This window comes from Pleurodeles waltl, chromosome 4_2, assembly GCF_031143425.1.
Source record: "Pleurodeles waltl isolate 20211129_DDA chromosome 4_2, aPleWal1.hap1.20221129, whole genome shotgun sequence".
NCBI lineage: Eukaryota > Metazoa > Chordata > Amphibia > Caudata > Salamandridae > Pleurodeles > Pleurodeles waltl.
The window spans coordinates 822,196,724-822,218,228 of NC_090443.1; the positions used below are offsets into that span (position 1 = coordinate 822,196,724).

Here is a 21,505-nt window from a genome sequence, read left to right on the forward strand (position 1 = left end):
GATCCTATGGATCAACCATATCACCATGAGAATAAGTCTGTATGAGTGGTGAAGGCAAGGGTGGTGGGCTAGTGGGTGGTGGTGAAAAAGAAAGTTGTGGTGAATGAGGGGGGAGAAGTATGCAGAGGTAATGGCATCTCCTTCCATTTAAAAATCTTTGCTGGTGGTGGAGCAGTATCTAGATGTTCCTGAAAAGCCAACTTTTTTAGTCTGTGGAGGAGGTACAGTAATTATTCTGCCTGTCTCTTTATTGATATGGATCCTTGATTGTCTCTCATCCATGATTTTTAGAATGGGTTGAGTTTCTGTGTCCTCAGAAATATATTCTGATGATTTAGAGGACTGTTCATCATATGGCTTGGAGCTCTGCTTAAGATGGCTCGAAAGTCCTTGTTCTTCTGAATAAGAAGACTTTTTCGGCTCCGAAGTTGGCAATTTTTTCGGGCCCGAAAATACAGCTGGTTGTTTCAGCTCCGAGGTAGGACGTTGAGGCTTCGACTCAGAAGAGTATGGACACCGACTCGGTTCGGAGGTTGAGCTTTTGGTGGACTTGCTCGACTCCAGTATCGAAGGAGGTGTGGCCTTTTCCGGCACCGAACCCAAAGGTAGGTCGATGAGGATTTTCTTGCGGGTCAAACCATGCCTCTCTGGCAGTGGTGCACCCAAGGCCTTCGAGGATCTTTTAGGAGTGGGAGTAGGGGCAGTCGTACTCACTTGCTGACCAACAGTGATGAGTCTATCTTCCTCCGGGTCTTCTTTGGAATCGGTGTCTTGGATGGAAATTGCCGTCTGCATCTGTTCTTCCTCCATGGTGTCGATATACTCGGTACTCTTCAACGCCATTTCCAGTCTCCTGGCTGTACAGTCACGTAGGGTCTTCTTGGATCAGAACGATCGACAGGCTTCACAATCCTCTTCTTGGTGATCAGGAGAGAGACACAGATTACATACAAGGTGTTGGTCTGTGTATGGAAATTATGCGTGGCATCAGGGACAAAATCGAAATGGAGCCCGATCCATCAGGCTTCGACGTGGTAGGCCCGAACAGGCCAGAGTTGGGCGCTCGCACCCAGAAGGGCGAAATTTGGTTTTCAACTCTACTATCGTTCAACTATGGGTGGAAACTCAATCAAAACAATACAGATGGTCAAAGAAAGTTATCTAAAGTTTCCGAATCAAAATCTCGGAGTGAGAGGAAACACATCCGAACCAGACAGCGGAAAGAAAACAATTTAACAATGGAGTCGATGCCCAGTATGACCGAGAGGAAGAGTCACTCGATCCCGTGACTCCAAAAAGACTTCTTTGTAGAAAAACAACTTGTAACTCTCCAAGCCCAACACTAGATGGCGGAAGCAATGCATAGCGTGTGTATCTGCAGCTACACATGCCATCAAACACATATATATATATAAATATATATATAAAAATAAAAAAACAACACTATGCATAACCACTTTTCAGAGCACTTCAGGTAAAGAAATAAATTGTGGTGGACCCCCCCTCCAGTCACTGTATTGGACGCAAAGAGCTGCCGGCACATAACATGCATTGGCAAATGCAGATTTCAGGAGGTAGGACCTGAGAAATTTAAATAAAATTATAGTGCTCTGACAAGTGAAGAGGCGATTGTAGGGCGAAGATGTGGGCTGAATACAAGGAACGCATTGCCAATAATTGCAAATTTTGAAGATTATACAAGAGCCAGAAGCCCCAAAAATCAGCTTTTCCTCCAAGCTGATGAAGCTGCATTGGTACTGGTAGATCAGAGAGGCTATGCCTGTAAGACATCTGTGGACGATGCACAAACCCTGAAAATGCCTTTGGTTTGAACAAACCCTGCCAGGTTTCCCAGGTCCATGTGGACTCACTGCTAAAGTCCATGTTTTTTTTCTTTGCATTCTGGGACTTGTGGCCCAATTTATGTACAGTGCTTAATTTGTAAATTAATGAGTGTTGCTACTGAAGCTTTGCTTAGAAACCTGTGGCCACTGTAATTAAATGTTGATGCAATGAATACCAAGGCTGCATAGTCGTAAATACACATCATCATAATTTATTCCAGTACCCGACATTCCCTGCCCCTTTCTTTCTCTCGCTGGCTCCTGCTTTATCTTTTTTCCAGGGTTTATCCATCTTTCCGCTCTGTACATTTTTCCCTCCATTGCTTTTAGTACAGGTCTGATGCAAAGCAATGAGTGCCAGTCCTAAAAAATGAGTAAAAGTCTAAGAATGCAAAGGAAAAGCCTGAACTGAAGCAGCTAGTCATGCAAGGATCTCGGAAACTTGGTATCTATACTTCATTTACACCCAGTGTCGCAACCCAAGCCTGGTGTCATGTGTTTCCTTTCACTGATGAGCTAACTCTGCAGGGACAATTCCTCTCAGCACACCCCGCCAGCCCAACTTACTGCCTCCATCTCAGCCGATGGACTACTGCCCAATCATGACTAAATATTACAGTCATTTATTCAAGTATGGGCTAGTGCTAACGTGGGGAAAGCAGCCTGTACAAACATTTTTCTTTGCATCCATGTCCGTGTTAAAGCCACATGCAAAGTGATGAAGCTCTGCTCCAGTACTCTAAATCCAACGACTTAGGGACTAGTGCACTGACCAAGCCTGCGTACCTCGGTCCTGAATCTCGGCCAATTGCTGAGTCAGGCTTTGCTTGCATGAAATGCCTCGGAGTACCATGTGCATACAAACATTGTTCAAACACTGGTGGGTGCGCCCCAGTTCATGAGCAGTATTAAGAGCTGCTGCAGGCACGGATAAGTCGCTACATTCACTCATTGCCAAATATCACTCAACTGGAAGCAAGTGGCACCACCGTCTAGTCAAAAGAAGTATTCACCACCACATCAACCCCCCAATGCTGCTCCAGCAACACATTTCCATTCACTTCGCAACCAGTTGTTAGAAGTTAATGCTTGTATTGTTTACTAACACCAGTTTGAAGGGGGTTTAATTGCAGCCGCAGGGTAATGAGACAGCCAGAGATCAAATGGACTTAAAAAAACGGAAATAGAGAGACTATTTTCTGCTCTGCAGTTCTGGAGCACCTGAAGGGCTGTTTTGGTGGTCATATCTTTGACACCTCTAGGAAGCACCACCTTCTACCTTTTAGTGCTTGTATGAAGAGCCAAAGGGAAAAGAGAACATGGCCACCACACCATTCTCATCAAGTGGAACACTGGGACTAATCTACACTCTGCTTATGTAAATTATGGCTTATTAACCCAAAACGTGTTATACTTTGCCTGGGAAGGTGCATGCTCAAGTCCTTTTTCTGCCTTAGCATGGATGGAATTTTGTAAAACAAAAGTTTAAAGACATTGCAAGAAAACAGGCACTTGAACAGGATGAAATAGTGCTTCGCTGGTAGATGGACGACTTCCACTCCACCCAAGGTTGAAACTGCTTACAAGCCAATTTTTCTTTTCCATGCTGTAGGCCATCACTAAGAATCCAAACCATTTGATTTCACTTGTATTGGATTTATGATTCATGTTCTGTACTGGATTTATGGTTCATGTTCTGACTGAGCTGTACTTATCTTATATCCTTGAGTGAGAGCGAGCAGACCTAGGAAATGCTTTTGCTTCATTTCAGGTGAGCTTGTATAGTATTTTTCCAAAACCGAAGGCTGTGATACTTTGCCCGGAAAGGTCATTGTTAGTTACATTTGCTGGCAGCTGACAGTGGTTGCTTTTTGAGGTACAATTAATCAAGGTGGTAGTCAGAAAAATGAAATATGTCCATTTCAAAGCATGTCCCAAAGAGCTCTTAGCGGGTGGGCGAGTCAAGTGACCTGGCAGTTGTTCAGGAGATTGCCTCTCCTCCCCCACCAACAAATACTGATATTCTTAAAATTTCTTTAAGTACTTCAGTCTTTGTACATCATTCTCTCCATAGTCCTTTGTCTATTTCCACTATTCTTTCCATCCTTTGTTCTTTTTTTCACTCACATCCTTGTGTCAGTCTTACCCATCTTTTCATCCATCCTCACCTTTTTTCGACATCCTTTGGTCTTTCTTTACTTTTTCATCCATCATGTATACTTCCTGCATCTGCCCATCAACCTGTCCATTAGTCTATCCAGTCTATTTTCTCCCTATCTGTTCATCCTACTCTCCCATACACCCTTTCCTCACAATCTTCTCTCCAGCCATCTATCTCTGCGTCCTTTCAACCATACTCACTCCATCCTTTTCTCCCTCCATCACTCAATCCATCCATCTTGTCTCTATCCCACTTTCTCTCTACACATCCCTCCCTTCCACTGCAAGAGATTGTACTTGTGAGTGTCTTGGAGACCAGATACCAAATACCATATACAAATACATGAATATGCCATGTTACACAGAACTGTCCAGAGACACCTCCCCCCCCTAAAACTGCTGAAGTGAGAGGTTAATGACGCCCCTGCATTTGCCACTGGTATGACCTTATAACACTGTATAATCCAGGATTTGGGATTCAGCATGGTTCCGCCAGAGACATGATGTCTTACATTTATTGGGTTCTGATCTATTCCTAAGGTCCTCTGATGTCCCATGTGTGACTTCAATACTAAACACAGAGGGAAAAATGGCCACTTCTGAATTCAGCAACCGCATGTTAAAAAGTATATTTATATTATCCATTCACCATGTTCAACTTCAGTGGTATGATAAGCAAATATAGACTGGTGTGAAGTGAGCAACATTACCTGCAGTAAAATTAGGATGCCATGGGGTTTGAAAGTACCTCCTTATCCACCTGACTTACTTAAGAGGGGGGCTGATGCACCATCCCCAGGAGTCCTTACTCTCAAACTACTTAAAAGTAGTGAGCGCAGCACACGCAGGTCGCTGGAATCAAATGTGGGGACAACTACGTAACCGGACCAACCACTGCTACAATTAGTTACACGCTAGATTATTTTGAAATTACACCCAGGCAGGTTTCACGTCTGCATTCATAGGATGGCAGAACCCATTGCTGGCAACCACTTCTAACTCCACAAGCTTCAATTCCCACATCCCAGTCATGAGGTTATTTGTTTTAGGGAGTGATAAACTGATCAAACTATAAAAGCTACGAAAAATCTAATTTCTATCCTGATGAAACCGAACTGTGAGCCCATTCCTCTTCCAAACTCCATACCAGTGACTGATCCTCCATGTCTCAGGAAAAGTCATTAAGAGGTCTCTGGAACTCACAGCACATAAACAATCATTTGTTAAGCCAAACAGTATGGACTTTTGGTTGAAATGCAGACCCAGCGGCATTTCTTATGTCTTTTGCCAATACTATTCGGGACCCGAAAAAAGGGCAATGACATGTACACATACATGTATCATCATGCATATGCACTTATGAGTCTACATGCTACAGCATTAAGATATATTGGATGCGTTACTATGCATGTACATATGCTATGATGCAGCCACCATTTTACCTTTTTCTGTGTTTTTAAGATGGTAGACACCAATATTGGAGAGATAAATTAAAAATAATAACGACGTAAATGCAATAAAGTGTGTTGATAAAAAGGAGCAGCACCGCAGCTGCGGAGACATCCCTCAAAAAAGTAAAGCCCCCTTTTTTTTTTAAAGGTATACAGACACCAATATGGGAGAGGGAGGGGAGCAGGTGGGGGAGATGTCAAATAGCATGGGGGTCAAAAGGAGAAGCTTCAAGCAGGAAGGAGAAGCAAAAAATAGAGAGAGAGAGAGAAAAAAGCAAAACTGGGCCAGACAGGAGTGGTGGAGCAGAAGCAACAGACGTGCTGGGCAGTGGGCAAAAGAATAATACAGCATGCAATAGGGTGGGTATATAAATGGGAAGCCACACATGATAAAAGTGAGCAAGAAAAACATATCTACTCCCATGAAAGTGCTGAAGGAAAGAGTAGTTCCCGGAATGCATACAACACAGTAAACAATACATACTCCAGAAGGAGAGAGGAAAGACATAAGTACTGGGGAAAAGTAGGAAAAGGAAGTCATTCAATCAAGACCGTGGACTAAACCTAAATCCCACTATAAGTATAGATTAATGCATTAGTAACATAAGGTCTTTGATAACAGACAACAACAGACAGCTAAAGCTTTCTTCAAGGCTATTGAATGTCTTCACAGCTATAACCAATTCCTCACAACTCTTCAACTGCGCATCTGTGCGGCTCCAGCACTGAATCAGCCACTGTCAAGATCCTTGACGACATACATCAGATACGGGATGGTGGCAGTTCCCATCTTCTGCTACTTTTCAATCTTCAATACAGTTCATCATAGACAGTTTGCAATAGTTGAAGACAGCATAAGACTGTATGGAGCTGATCTGAGCAGGTTCACCTTTTTGTCTAACTAATAGATCCCAGCTGCTGAAGACTGAGTGCCACAGCTCAGCCTCCACCGTAATGGCATGTGGTGTTGTCAGGGTTCCATTCTCGTCCCCACACTATTCAACATACATATCGACCAGCTGAGTTTGATCTGTGAGAGGTGCTGTATCACCACTCATCAGTATACGGATGACACAGAGGTCCATTTAAAAACCTCCTCTTTAGATATTTTTCACGCAGTTCTACACAGACAGCAATCTAGGCTTGATGTTGAAATTCCAAATCCAGAACACAAGAGAAAGTTAGACTCAATGCTACCAAATGATCTCAAAGTTTGAGACTTCTCTCACTTATTTCCACAATAAAGTTCACCTTCATACATTATCCTGCTATTTTTATGGGTGCCTGATAGCAGATGACAAAAATGTCAACTTCCACACTCATGCCCTCAAAATTCAAATCAGTACTTCCAGCCTCCCATTTAAGACCTGCTCAGCCTTTACTTATTTTTCGAACAGACACCAGCAACAATGTTCATAACAGAGTAACTCAAACTGTGTTCAATTACCTCAAATCAATTCTACATTATAAAGCCATACTTCTCTCCTCATCCAGATAATTTGATCCCATTGCCCCTCTTCAAACCAACTTGCGGGTGGCTTCCTTTTGATGCAAGAATACATTTTAAACTGAAATTTCTAAGCTACATTGCCCTGCATTCTCAACATTATCATTCTTGGTCACTCTCCTGAATACTTCAAGGGATCAAAAAAAATCTAACAATGATGAACGCTACTCCTTGAAGCTACCAGATTCAGATTGACTTAAGCACAGCACCAATCCTTCTTTGGTGTGGGGGACCTCCTCCTCCTGGAATTTGTCAGTGGTTTGGAGGGTCAGACACTCCTTATGTGGTTACTATATCACATAAAAGCCCACATGTCCTACTGCTGACTCAAACTGATAATGCTATCCTTTATGTCAATTCAAAAAGGTTTCTTCCCGATCACTTACATTTTACAGTTAAAACTTGTTGTTGCATAGTTGGAACAATCACAGGTGCCAAGTACTAAACACAGTTAATAACTAAATAAAAAAAGAAATATCAGGGCTAGTCTGTTTAGAACGAGTGGGCAGTTTTGGCTTTCTTAATTGCTAACATATAAAATTGCAGTAAGGCTACAAACAGACGACACCTTACGTTGTACATGTACACTCAATTTTTTTTCCATAATGTCGGCTAGTTTGCAGAACACTGTGTGCGGTAGGCACCGATTCGAGATGTTTTAAGAAAAGAATAATGAATGAATCTACAACATTTAAAATGCTTTAATAACTCGAGCACACAACAGAAGAAAATAGGTCAAACTGACTGCAGAGATTTAGATGGGGGAAAATGGCCCATTAGTCATAATTATTTTAACAGCCTTTGAACTACCTCGGACACTTATATGTCAGTAAATTCCCCAGTGGGAATCATGAAGAAATAAAATATAATCAAACCAATCAATGGAGAGCTGTATTAAAATGGATTATTAATATATTAGACTTCTTTTCTTTCTTATGAGTAGGACAAGGAAAAAATGGTTTATACCATTGAAAGATAAGAAAATTATCTAGTCGGATAAGTTGGGCAACAGAGGTCAAGTAAACCTTAAAGTCACCTCGAAAAATAGCATCCGAGTACTGAAGGGGAACTCAAGACCTAAATTGTATCTCGTTCTGGTCTTGACCCATTTTTAAAAAAGTAGGTCCACGTGTACAATAATGGAGAGAAAGAGGCAGCTGTATTGGGAGATCTCCATTTTAAAGACATTCCTTGAAAATAATCATAGCAGCTGAACTTCATTGGAACAAGGATTTCAAAACGATAGCTACTTCACCATCTCAATAACACCATCCCCATGAGCACTGCTTCAAATCTCCCACAAACAAGAACGAGTCACTTGTGGCACGAATCGTTCACATAAACCAACATCAACATGCTAACCATCCTTGAAATAGGGAATTCCCTCCACAAAAGGATGCCCTACAGTCATTCCCCTGCATCTGTGAACTCAAAGCCATTGACTCTATGATAGTTAATCACAATTCAGTTGTACCAATTTCACAAATGGAGCCCTCAGTAACTCTCTCGCAGGGCCAGGCCCACCCAAACATGACCTTTGGCCCTCTCAGTAACAGAAAAAGAGGCCACAGAGAAAGCAACTGTTAAGTGCTTCCTCCAAGTCGGCAAATGTGATTTTTTTCCCACTTTCACTTAATTATCAGTCAGGGGGTCAGCAAGAAATCTCTAGAATATATTTTATAGAGTATTGTTTTAATAATAACTGTTTTACTTGTGTACTGATAGGGAGAAAAATACCGCCTTTAGATAAATTTCCTACTGTCTCAGACAAAACTCTAGGCATGCCTGTAAAAAGAAAACAGCCTGGTGGCGACCTTAGCTCATGTCTGAGGCAAGCTGCAGTGGTGAGGTGTGCGTTGGTGAAGAGGAGACGGGGGTTTACCTTGCAATGATGCCGCAGGTGCAGTGAGACCAGAGCCCAGGTTGTAGGCTACCTCCAGGAATGTTGAAAATTGGGCACACACTGGCCCACTCAAACGCACCCTTGGCCCATCCAGATATAAATTCCTGGAACCGGGCCTGCGCACAGACCTTACCCACTGCTGCTGTCAGTTTAAACTTGGCAGAAAAGTGTTGCAGCAAAGATCAGGGATTTTAACTTGATTATGGCCAAAACTTGTACTGCAGACCTGGACAGTAGATAACCTGGATGTATAGTTTGTTCCCCAGGCTTCACTAAGAATATCCCAGCATCTCCACCAGATGCAGCAATCTATCAACAACATATCTTCAGCCAATGTCTCATTGCGCATTGGAGGACAAAGGGGAAGGTATAGGCCATTCCTCTGCAATTTGTGATACACAGGGATAGAAAAAGAAAACAAGCATTTACAATGCAACGGGTCTCGCGTTTGCTCATGTTAGAGCTGATCGCGTTGTAAACTCCTAACCCGACTTTTCACCTATTGGGCAAAAGTGCATTTATGTACATAACCCGAAAAAGTGAAATTAACTATGTAAAGCGCTCGACTTCTGCCAAGCAAGATCACGCTCGTAAATTAGAGAAAAAGAAGTCCACGATCCCGATGGAAAACAGCGAGCCTCGCATGTTTTCTGTACTTGGTCGCTGCGCTCGAGGAGGGCTAGCCACCGGAAAAGGCATGACGTATGCATGCCTTGACTAATGAAAGCAAGCGGATTTTATTAGGCAAGCCCACCAACCAATAAAAAACACTGACGTGAAGTTGACAGGGCTCCGAGCCCTTTTCTAAATACAAAAGCGTCTCGCTGCAAACTCGACCCTAAAAACAGACATGACCTGCTATTGCTCTTTGATCGTGTTTTCAAGCAGATCCTTATCCTAAATGGGTCTGGCTTCACATTCCTGAATCTATCAAGAGATCTGCAGTATCCATAAGGAGTAATGCTTCTTTACATAAACTATTTCTCTCTAAATTACTTTACTCCAGATGAAGTTATCAACTCTGCTGACGTCTATTTTGCTTCATTATAATCTGTCTGAAAGAAGGAACCCGAAAGAATTAAGCACTGTTCTTTCATTACCCATTCCTTAACTTTGGAACTTTGGGAGGGCTTCCTGGTCAGTTTTGAAAGAGGAAAAGGAGGCAGGCGTTTCTGTCTTCGAAGAATTGAAGAGTGTAGCCCACAAATTTGAGGACCAAACTTTTCAGGGATGAGAGCAGATCAGATAGCAAATTTGAAATCTCAGAACACATTATAGTGATATTCTTACTCTGTAACAAGTTTGATACAGTAGGCTTTAATCTTCGACTATTATGACTGTATTACAAACGATTTGAGTATTTAAATAGGCTCAATAGAGGATAATTATTTCTCAAATCCTATTAAAATGCCGTAAGGAGTTCAACCCTATATTTTTTGGTCTTTGCGAGGAGCCACTCAGTGATTTCTTATGAAAACAGGGTATCTCCTCTAAAAACTGCAGTTGATCTCGAATTCTACATTACAATGTATGGTTCAAACAGACTTAAAGGCCTCAACCAGTTCCCCAAAGGTAATTGAAAACTGGCTTGAGATATATCTCTCAGGCCATGTCATGGAGAACAGAATTTCTCCTGCTCCCCTTTCACACACGCCGAGAATTACCTACTGGCTGAAGAAAAACGTAAGGTCTAGGCCTAAAAAATAAAAATAAAAATAAAACACAACAAACCATTTGGCTCTAAACCTGGCAAACTACTCCTTCCTGATCATATCAAAGAGATGACCCGAAATACCTGATTCCAATTAAAAATACTCTGTATTCTTAAACCCTTCCTTAAAATGTCGCTTCATTGTAAAACCTACAAAAACGCACTACTGACCAGCCAGCACAAAATCTCAACTATCTTGCCTTGATACATGGTCTTCCATGCAACAGTCTGTTGTCTTGACTACAAAAAGATTTCTCTGTTTAACATATGTCCTCCCACTTGTAGGTTTGCTGGCTGCTCGAACAAGGCGTTTCACCTCAATAACTATTACAAAAACTTCACACTTCCAGAGCAAACTGAATCCAATCAGGTGGAGCTCTGCTCCATATGTATCAAACAAGCTTCCTCTGGAAACATGTCAAAAGGTACAGAACGCTCATCGGATATATATATCAGAAAGTCAACATAATCTCCACCTTCAATAGGGACCTCAAAGAGCTTTACTTTTAAACACTTTATACAATTAGCATCCATTGTCTGATTCCAGGAAATGCAAAATACAATACACTACAACATTGTTGATACTGCCGACAATACAATGTAGCGGTCCTAGACGGCAAAGGAATTATACGAGGAGAATTCTGTGATCTAGTATTTATTCACTGAAACAGAACCTGGGGAAAAGCATGCAGGTGGCTATAAGGTAATATTTTAGAACATGCAGCTACCAAAGAAGTCCTATCAGACCCTTGTGTGCTGGGGACAGGAGTAGAAAGTTAAATTTAAAAAAATAGATATTTCCACGGTTTGAAGAAAATGCTGATGTCAAAAGCACTACCGGTTTGGGCATAAAGAGGGAGGGAAGAAGAAAACCCAGTTTTAAGTGGGTATTAGGAGCAGGGATTGGTCTATGCGCTAAATAGGAGATGTATTTGCAAGAAAAAGTTCAACACAGACTACTCGTTGCTCTTAATGGCTCGTGGAGGTGAAGCTCCGTGGCCACATTAGCAGGGGACAGTCGAGAAGCTCCTGGGAGCTAAACCAGAGAACTGTGGTCCCAAGGAGTTAAACAGGACAAGAGTGGATAAGGGGTGCATATAGATATGAAGGGTCAGAAGAAAGCAGAAGTTAAAAAAAAAAAAAAAAAAAACACAGGTGAGTGGTGGGAGCAGGGCCAGCTTTTGAGAGGGGCGAGCTGGGCCCAGCTCTCAACGATTTAGAGAGGCGCACACAGCTGACATTGTGAGTACCTTAAATAATATTTTTCATTGGTTCATTACATTGAGATTGGCTATAAAATATTTTCTTTACTTTCCTTAGCCTCCCTCCGATTGACTTTCTTCCACTTTCCCTTCTTTCACCCTCTCCGCCTTTTCCCCTCCCATGGAATTGCAGAGGCCGTCGCCATAACTGCCACCGGGGTTCTATAAGGACCTGTTTGACTTGTTTTGGGCCGCCTTGATGGGCCCCATCAAGGGTGGGATGCCCCTGTTCCCCCTCACAAGCTGGAACGCACACCAAGGTTGGCGTAAAAAAAGTTGGGCCAATGGGGGGGGAGCAATTAAAGTTTTGAACCCCCCAAATGGGTAGATGTTCCATCTCACCCCACAAGGGCAGTGGGCTTATAAGGATGCGTTGCCCTTGCCAGGTTTACATCCATAGAAGCAGGGGCAGCGCTCAGGACATGGGCTAGAGCATGGGTACTCACAAACTTTTTCTCGGGGGCCAAAATTGCAGTATGGTTTGCGGCCGAGGGCCGCACTGAAGTGACAGCGGGGCGGAGCTTAGAGGAGGAACAACCACCCCACCCCCTTTTTCAAAACATCTGCACACTACCCCAGTAACACACACAGCACCATCTGCACACAGCGCCATCTGCTCCCACCCCTACCCCAGTAACACACACAGCGCACACACACAGCGCAATCTGCTCTCACGCCTACCCCAGTAACACACACTACATTAAAAACAAATAAATAAATAACCAAAGAGCCTTACCTGACTCAAAGCACTGTAAAGATGCCACAAATGTGGAACAGCAGGCAGGCAGGCGGGCAGCAGACGTGGAGCCGGTGACAGGAAGCAGACGACAAAGCCCCGTAAAAGTTAGCTGCAAGCGCTGACTTTTATGGGGCTTTGGCTTCCAGGATCGTCAGGGTAACGCCATAAACAATGGCCGCCGTACGTAAACATAGAGGAGGGCCGCGGGAGCATGCGCAAGGAAGCCACTGTTGCGCATGCTCCAGCGGCCCTCTTCTATGTTTACATACTGCTGCCATTATGATATGGCGTTTGGTGTGCGTCTCGCGGGCCCGCCAAGCTAGGTCCGTGGGGCCACTGGCGGCCCGCGAGACGCACACCAAACGCCATATCATAATGGCAGCAGTATGTAAACATAGAAGAGGGCCGCGGGAGCATGCGCAACAGTGGCTTCCTTGCGCATGCTCCCGCGGCCCTCCTCTATGTTCACGTACGGCGGCCATTGTTTATGGCGTTACCCTGACGATCCTGGAAGCCAAAGCCCCATAAAAGTCAGCGCTTGCAGCTAACTTTTACGGGGCTTTGTCGTCTGCTTCCTGTCACCGGCTCCACGTCTGCTGCCCGCCTGCCTGCCTGCCCGCTGTTCCACATTTGTGGCATCTTTACAGTGCTTTGAGTCAGGTAAGGCTCTTTGGTTATTTATTTATTTGTTTTTAATGTAGTGTGTGTTACTGGGGTAGGCGTGAGAGCAGATTGCGCTGTGTGTGTGCAGATGGCGCTGTGTGTGTTACTGGGGTAGGGGTGGGAGCAGATGGGGCTGTGTGTGTTACTGGGGTAGGGGTGGGAGCAGATGGCGCAGTGTGCAGATGGCACTGTGTGTGTTACTGGGGTAGGGGTGAGAGCAGATGGCGCTGTGTGCAGATGGCGCAGTGTGTGTTACTGGGGTAGGGGTGAGAGCAGATGGCGCAGTGTGTGTTACTGGGGTAGGGGTGAGAGCAGATGGCACTGTGTGTGTTACTGGGGTAGGGGTGGGAGCAGATGGCGCTGTGTGCGTTACTGGGGTAGGGGTGGGAGCAGATGGCGCAGTGTGCAGATGGCGCTGTGTGTGTTACTGGGGTAGGGGTGGGAGCAGATGGCGCAGTGTGCAGATGGCGCTGTGTGTGTTACTGGGGTAGGGGTGGGAGCAGATGGCGCTGTGTGCAGATGGCGCAGTGTGTGTTACTGGGGTAGGGGTGAGAGCAGATGGCGCTGTGTGTGTTACTGGGGTAGGGGTGGGAGCAGATGGCGCTGTGTGTTTTACTGGGGTAGTGTGCAGATGTTTTGAAAAAGGGGGTGGGGTGGTTGTTCCTCCTCTAAGCCCCGCCCCCCGCTGTCACTTCAGTGCGGCCCTCGCCGCAAACCATACTGCAATTTTGGCCCCCGAGAAAAAGTTTGTGAGTACCCATGGGCTCTAGGGTCTCCAAAGGTAGGAGGCAGATGGGGAAGGGTTGGAGGGAGACAATTAGCAGGGGTACCAAATTTAGGTTCACCCTGGGTGCTGCCTGTTAAAAGGCAGTTCCTGGGAGGGAGGAAGGCCAATCAGGAGCGGCCTTGGATTTCAGGGACACAGGCATGTTATAGAGATCTTGATATTTTAACATGCTGTTGCTGTTTTGGCACCAAGTAATAGTCTGAAAGGCAGTGGAGTCGTCTTGATGATGTTTTATAGGCCTGGTGCCTTCCTATAACGTCACTGCGACCCTTTCCCGCCCGGGTGGTGTCTATTTTCAGTTCGGTGCCATATTATGCACAGCGTGAGCAGCCCGAAGCGGACATCTCCAACTCATTCAAAAAACATATGCCTTGCTCTAGAAATGCACGCTATATGGCCGCCGCATACACTTAAAACGCTACATAACGATCCTATTAAGGACACAAATTAAGTCGGGTACATTGTGACCTTGAAAGCATTCACCACCGAGCAAAACAAACAGTGATTAACCTTTACATACAGCGGGGGGCAGCAGAAATATGCAGAAGGCAAAGTGGAGCTGGAAACAGTATCCCAGACGGCTCTGCCTTAAATGTCAGAGGGCAGGCACGGCAAGGGCGCTGAAGGTGAAATCAGGGCGACTGTGACCTCGGCCCCTTGTACCACTGCAAGCAGCGGGAGTCGTGCACGCAGTGAGCGGTAGAGCGGGTTCAGGGTTGTGACCGCACAGCACAAGAGCAGTGTGCGTGGTCAAGGGAGGGGCGTGTTCCCGCACACAAACAAGCGAGAAATACGCTTTACTGAATGCACAAGAGTGAAAACTGAAAGACAACAACACTTGACACTGCGGCTTCCGAGCGAAGACTCTTAAATGCAGTAAATAGCGAAAGGTTCCATCAGGGTCACAGAAAGCCCCGCACTCGAGTGTGTGCGGTGCTCCCAGCCCACTTCCGTGCGTTGTGAGTGACAGGTCGGAAGTGAGGACAGTGACATTAGGAGACCGCCTGCCTGCACGTACATAACGAACCTGCTGTACGGGCCCCCTCCCCCTCCCCCTGGCTGCAGAGGGCAGCGGGCTACCCCTCCCGTGACACAGAGGCAGCTCCGTGGGGCTCTGCTGCTGCTTCCCTCAGACTCGGCCCCATCCCCAGCAGAGGGCGGCGCAAGCACACACCGCCCGGCCAGACTGGCGAGCGGCCCGCTCTGCGCAGCCTCAGTACACGCGCCTGCTTCCGTGCTCAGCTGGGACACGGAAAGGGTCGACCACAGTCAGACACAAGTGCAGGCACTGCCTAGTGGCGGGGATAACGTGTACTCCCCTGAGAGGAATGTCCAGTCCAGTTTCCCTGCGGACTCTGGTACCGGTAGTTCTGCATGGGTACTTGAAAAACTTTAACTTGACACAGGAGACCTGAATATGTCTGGTACGGCGCCGGGCACGAGTTAAGTTCTAAGTACACACGCATCAGCCTCCCCTACTTAACACACAGCCAGCTATACCCTGCTTGCCCTTCGATAAAACGTGAGACGGTGTATGTAAGAGACACCGTCGCAAAATACTAGCATAGCGCCCAGCAGCACTCCCTGTGCACACACAGGCTCACGTAAAACACGTGTAATGCAGTGTTTAATTCGTAAATAAAAAAAGGTGCCGGTGCCCAAAGCCCTTCTCTTAAACACGCGGCTGCTGTGTGAACACGGAATACTGAGGCAGCGTAATCTTATAGCCACCTCGGGCATCTTCAATCCACATACAACCACTCACTCCCTGTCCCTTCATCTCACACTAGCAGTTGTCTACGTTCTCCCTTTGTGACGCTTTTTCGTTTTTCTCTTCCTCCGTCTTTCCTATATGTGTTTTTTGCTCGCAGCAAATGCTTGAGGCAGAAGAATAAGCCCCGGCCCTCAAAAATAAGCGCCGGTGCTCAGCACCGGAAAAACAAGCACAAATTAAGCACTTGTGTAATGTACAGTGCTGCGTGCCGTAGTCCATTTTCCTACAGGCCCTACCACAAGCAGTGAAATGGCCCTCTAGCTGCTGTCTAAACTGTAAAATACCTCAATAATCAGGGCTGAGTAGAACCCTCAAGCCTCCATGCCCCGGTGTCACTGCACCTGTTGCACCAACGAAAGGCACGCACCTCTATCTTGCTCTGCATCTGTTCAGCTACAAGCACTCACGCTAAGGGGTTAGCACCTTAACAGCCAGTGCTTACACATCATATCCCACCTTTCCCTACACGCCCAGGTAGAAGCACGCACAGCTACTGCCACAAGCCTAGGGCTTTAAGTGCGATAAAAAATGGGGCGGGGGAGTCTCTATTAGGGGCGTCGCCTATGTAATTAGGAGTGTGGCTTAAAAAAACAGGTAAGCTAAAAATCTCTGCTAAGCATAGGTGCCACTGACTGGTATTTTTCTGCTCTTTTCTGTTATTGCATCCAGATAAATAATACGACTGGCATTACACCTTAAACAAACCAGAACTATTGGCTTTGTCAGTGAGTGTTAGTTGCATAAGAAAAACAAGTACCAACAATAGCTTTGCTGGATATAATATTGAAAATGCTTCAGTTATGAAAATATGAGTGTGAAATAAGTTTAACTAATCTCTGTGAAGTTACAAATGCAGTAAAGATTGGTACTGCTATGGAGTTACGATTTTTGTTTCACTCTGAAGGTGAGGGCAAAAATGGAGAGATCGACAGGGACCCGTTTCAGAACCTGCTTTTTAGAACTGCCGGGACCCAGCCCACTTAATGCCCTGCACAAACCCAATCCACTTGTGAATGGCAGGTGGGCTCCCAGCGCACGCACTGCAGCCGCCCCAGGCACAGCTCTCTGCCCGGAAGCTGCCCACTCGTCCGTCCCGCGCACACCTACCCCGTTGGCGGCCGCGATCTGCACGATGAGCTGTATGGCCTCCTTCATGAAGTAGCGGCCATCGCCGCCCACCACCAGCACGCCGTCCTGCCGCTCCTCGGGGGCCGTGGTGGAGATGATGCTCTGGATGAAGTTCTCGGCGTAGTGTGCATTGCTCTGGAAGACAGCCACCCTCTTGCGCAGGCCGCTGGTGCCCGGCTTCTGGTCGCTGTACGGCTTGGTCTTGACGGTGATGATTTTGGGCATGGTGTGGACGTGTTGCGGCGCCTGGAAGGTGTCCTTGCAGTGCAGGGGGTCGGTGCAATGACAGCACGGCCGCTGGCCGGGTAGCTTTGCTGTGCCACGGAGGCCCGCCCTCTGCCGTTCACAGGCCCAGCACGGCTGACGTGGGTACCTCCCACCAGCACTTTAAAGAGACAGAGGTGACGTGTGTACATGGCATCCCTGCCCACCTAAACAAACAGTAACCAGTGCCCCGGCCACGCCCACTTAGGAGAGGTGCATGGAACCGGCACGCCCCTCACACGCGGCAGCCTACACTGCTCCCTTCTCCTTCACACATTTTACATCTACTCTTCCTCTCGCCTCACTTCTGGCTTCTGTTCCCCTCAGCGCTGCACCCCTACCCTTCCCATCTCATCCTGCAAGAGTTTTCTTCCCTTCCATGGCTGCCTAGCAACGCTTCACTTAGAGAACCACCCTCTTCCACTCAAGTTGCGTGGCTCTACTTCCCATGCTGAATGCCCCAACTCTTCAAATGGTGCTCAGTCGTCTTTCCATGGTGCTCAGCCCAACTCTTTTCAAATTCTGCTTGACTCGAACCCATTCAAGCCTGGTTTCTTTTCCTTTCTCCTCTTTAAAGGTAAAGGTAGACAAGCCATCAAGCTCATGGCAAGCGCTGAGACAGCGGCCTGGCTTGGCTCCTAGAGCCGGAACCGAGCCAACTCAAAAGCAAACTTTTTCCACTATCAGGTTTAGATTGGGATCACAATTAGGCCCGAACAGTGGTTCCCAAACTGTGGTCTGGGGACCCCAGGAGGTCCGGAAAGCCTTCTCTGGGGGTCCGCGACTGCTTAGAAAATTAAACAATGTGAACAGATTAGGTCCCCAGCACTCAGTAATGACTCAGCCGGAGGGGGTCTCTGGATTCCAATAATGATTCAGTGGGGGGTCCCTGGGTTCCAGTAATGATAAAGTTGAGGTCCACAGAATTTAAAAGGTTGGGAACTACAGGTCTAGACTAAAAGCACTACAATTCTGAAAACTGAATACTTAGGTGCAGTCTCACCTCCCTGTACAATATAATTAGATACTAGAGGTGGCAAATCCAACAAATTAACAGGGAGAGCCAAGCCAAGGGTCTAGCTCGGATCTTGAAACCCGTGCACAAGCCAAACCCTGAAAATATTTTCTATGTAAATCATACAACAAACCACATGCACGCTGAGCTTTCTCAAGCCTGGCACTGTGTTGCCAGTTTGGAGAGAGCAGGCACAGGTTCCCAGTCTGCATGGGAGCGCAAAGCCAGGGTGCACCTCGCGACAGAAGCAGTACTGTGATTGCCCTCGCCAACAGCAGCAGCTGCAAAACGTTAAGAATAAAACGATAATAAACAATGTTTATTATCATTTGATTTTTAAAGGGGCAGGGCCATGGGGGATGACAGACATAGAGGGGAGCAGTGTGTGTTTCTCACTTTTCCCAGTCATTTTGGCATACAATTAAAGAAACATCCTTAGTATAAGATTATATGTTGATAGAGCGGAACGTGGTAACAATTTACCTGTGTTCGGACGCTCTTTAGGCCGATGAATCTTTTGACTAAGTGGGAACTCTCTGTACTCTTGATCGATCAATCACATCAAATCGATAATCAATAACGAACATAGGCAACCCCTTGAACAACATAACACTTAACAATTAATCCAGAATACATTTCGGCGAACCCTGACCTTTCAGTCAGGAATAACCACACCAGTTTATTGCAAAGTTAGTTTATTTATTTCCCTATATTAACAAAGCTAGCACAATATAAATGTGTCTCAACACTAAATGATAAACATAAATGAACATTAATAGCTGTCCATATCGTCGAAACAAGTGCAATCTATGTAGCATTTGAATCACAAGGCATTCGATAATGGCAATGCAAAGCACTAATACGATAATCTGTAATGAACTAATTGCGTACATTTAGTCAGCATAACAAGATCTCAAATTGCATCGTGCAACATACGGAATCCTCGTCTAACCTCAAATTAGCATCAGCATGTGGGACTTCATGCAAAAACAATTTAGCAACATAAATTTAGAAAACTCCTAGCTAGGGCTCTTACCAAAATCAGCAGTTGGTTACCTAAAAGAAACACAATGCAATTTTACAATTTCCTTTCATAATTACCAATTCCGATCAGCAATCAATGAAATCTTCGTCTCACAGGTATCGTTTCTCGATCAGCATAGGACGGGACAAAGGGGCAGGGGTGAACGGGGCAATCGCCTCACGGCGGCAAGTTAAGACTACTACTTCATGCAAAGGGGCAAATCAAAGTTAAAGTCTCTAGGGCAAGAATCATTAAAGTCTCTTTCTCTCGACTAGAGAAAGCATCAAAGTCTCTCAAAATGGCGTCGCAGCAAAGTGGGCCATAATAGCTCCGAAGTCTGCAAAATGGCGGGTTGTCCAAAAATGGAGAGCTAGCTTTCCTCTCGTGCACCTGGGTTTTATAGACAACAGTTCAAGTCCAGTAGGGTCTCCATTGGAGGGTTCATAGGTTAGCTTCAAATTGTCCAATCAAAAACGACAGTTCTCAAGCTTTTACTTAAGCATACATTATCCTTGGAGATGGGTACGCAAATCGCAACATTGTCTCCCAATTAGCTCACTTTCAGAGCCTCCATTGTCCGCACCTGCAAGTCGACCTTGAATTAAAGAGAAAATATGCCAAGCTGGCACGAAACTTTAAGATAAGCATGTGAACAGTTTCTGTGGAAAAGTACAGCTTCAAGCAGAAATACACGTTTAATAGCACATTGGAAAATACGAACATCTAAACCGTGAGACCAGGCCACTAGGCCAAAGCCTCCGCTAAAGTAATGCTAAGCTAAAGCATTTCAAACAAGCAAATCGTAGCATACGTTTATGATTATGTCGGATTAGTGCAATTCTAATACACCACGTTATATAAAGCACGCGTATAAATGTTGGCAAACTACTCTGAGGGCACATTTTGTCCCCGTACAATCTTAATTAGTTCGGTTAAAGTCACACAAGATTATTTCAGCACTACGTTTAAGCGTTAATAAACCAAAACCTTAATTTTCTGCTTCATCAATCCCTCCTCTGATGACTAATTGTCATCACACAAATCTAGCCCACAAATTTTATTCCATTAAAATTCTGTCAGTTCCCTTTTCCTTTTAGTACCCCTAGTTTGCGCTTTGTATTCTTCTGCCATTCTTTTCATAATTTTCTCCTCCTTTCTTCTTTTAATTCTTTCCATAATCATTATTATTCCCCTTTTTATTCCCCAAATTCCAAATACACAAATTATTACTATTAATATTCCTTCTATTATTTTCAATAATATTCCATTCCAAATTCCCCCAATCCAATGTCCCACTGAAGCTAATCCCTTTCCAACCTTCTCCCACAGTCCTGGTTCTTTCAGTTCTTTCAAATCTGCACTTTCTTTTGTTAGATTAGCAAGCATAATTTTAATTTTCACACTATTATCCGGTATATAGGTACAACAGTGACGTGCACCAATCATTTTGCAAACGCCTCCATCCTTTGCTAAAAGAATGTCTAAAGCAAGCCTATTTTGAAGAGTCATAGCTCTTTCCGCTGCAAGCTCAGCATCTATCAGGATTATGGCACCTGAAAACTTTGTCAACATGTTATCCACTATAGTAGACAACTTTCTTATTTTGATGGAATTCAGCACAACTCCCAATGAAGGAATCATGGCTCCAAATATATCACCTACCACAGCAGCTGCGGTCTCTCTTTTCTGGATACGATGGGATCCAGATGTCTTTTGAATCATTGATACGTCATCCAGCTGATAAACCTTTGGAAACACTATACCCAAATAACATCTTCCCCACCATCCCTTTGGAAGACGATAATAGGCATTATGCCCACAAATGTAATACACCCCTGGAATGACAGGGTCAAGTCCGTTCATCATGAATGTCCATTTGGCCTTAAAGATAAACGTATGTTTGCATTCACTCGCTCCTACAAAAATATTGTCATAATAAGATTCTCCTCGATATATACAAAACTTCCCTACATGCCAAGCATCTAAAGCAATTTTCCCTTGCGTCTTTATAGCAGCAAAATCGTAATTATCTACTGAAGTCCTTTTATGTAGCTCCTTTTCTAATTTCGCTTTCATTTGAGCCCTTCTATCATCTGTGCGATCTAAAAAGCTTATTTCTACAGCAGAGACGGAGCAAGTAAGGTTCTCCCTATGAGCATGAGCCGTCTCAAAAGGTAGCATTGGTTCGAAAAATTCCCTCATAATTTTAAAATCCCAATCTTTTGCAGTCTGGCTTAGCTGCGCTATTATAGGAAAATAAGCAAAGGTAACAT

General features: G+C 45.1%; 1 protein-coding gene across 1 annotated transcript in view; it reads right to left on the reverse strand.

Moving 5' to 3' along the window:
- The window catches only part of PGM1 (phosphoglucomutase 1), a 206,461-nt gene extending 188,930 nt beyond the window's left edge, over positions 1–17,531 (reverse strand). The window contains exon 1 of the mRNA XM_069232521.1: positions 16,909–17,531. Coding sequence (XP_069088622.1) covers positions 16,909–17,154 — 246 coding nt within the window. The 5' untranslated portion in view covers positions 17,155–17,531. The remainder of the gene's footprint in view (positions 1–16,908) is intronic.
- Between the last annotated feature and the right edge of the window lie 3,974 nt (positions 17,532–21,505).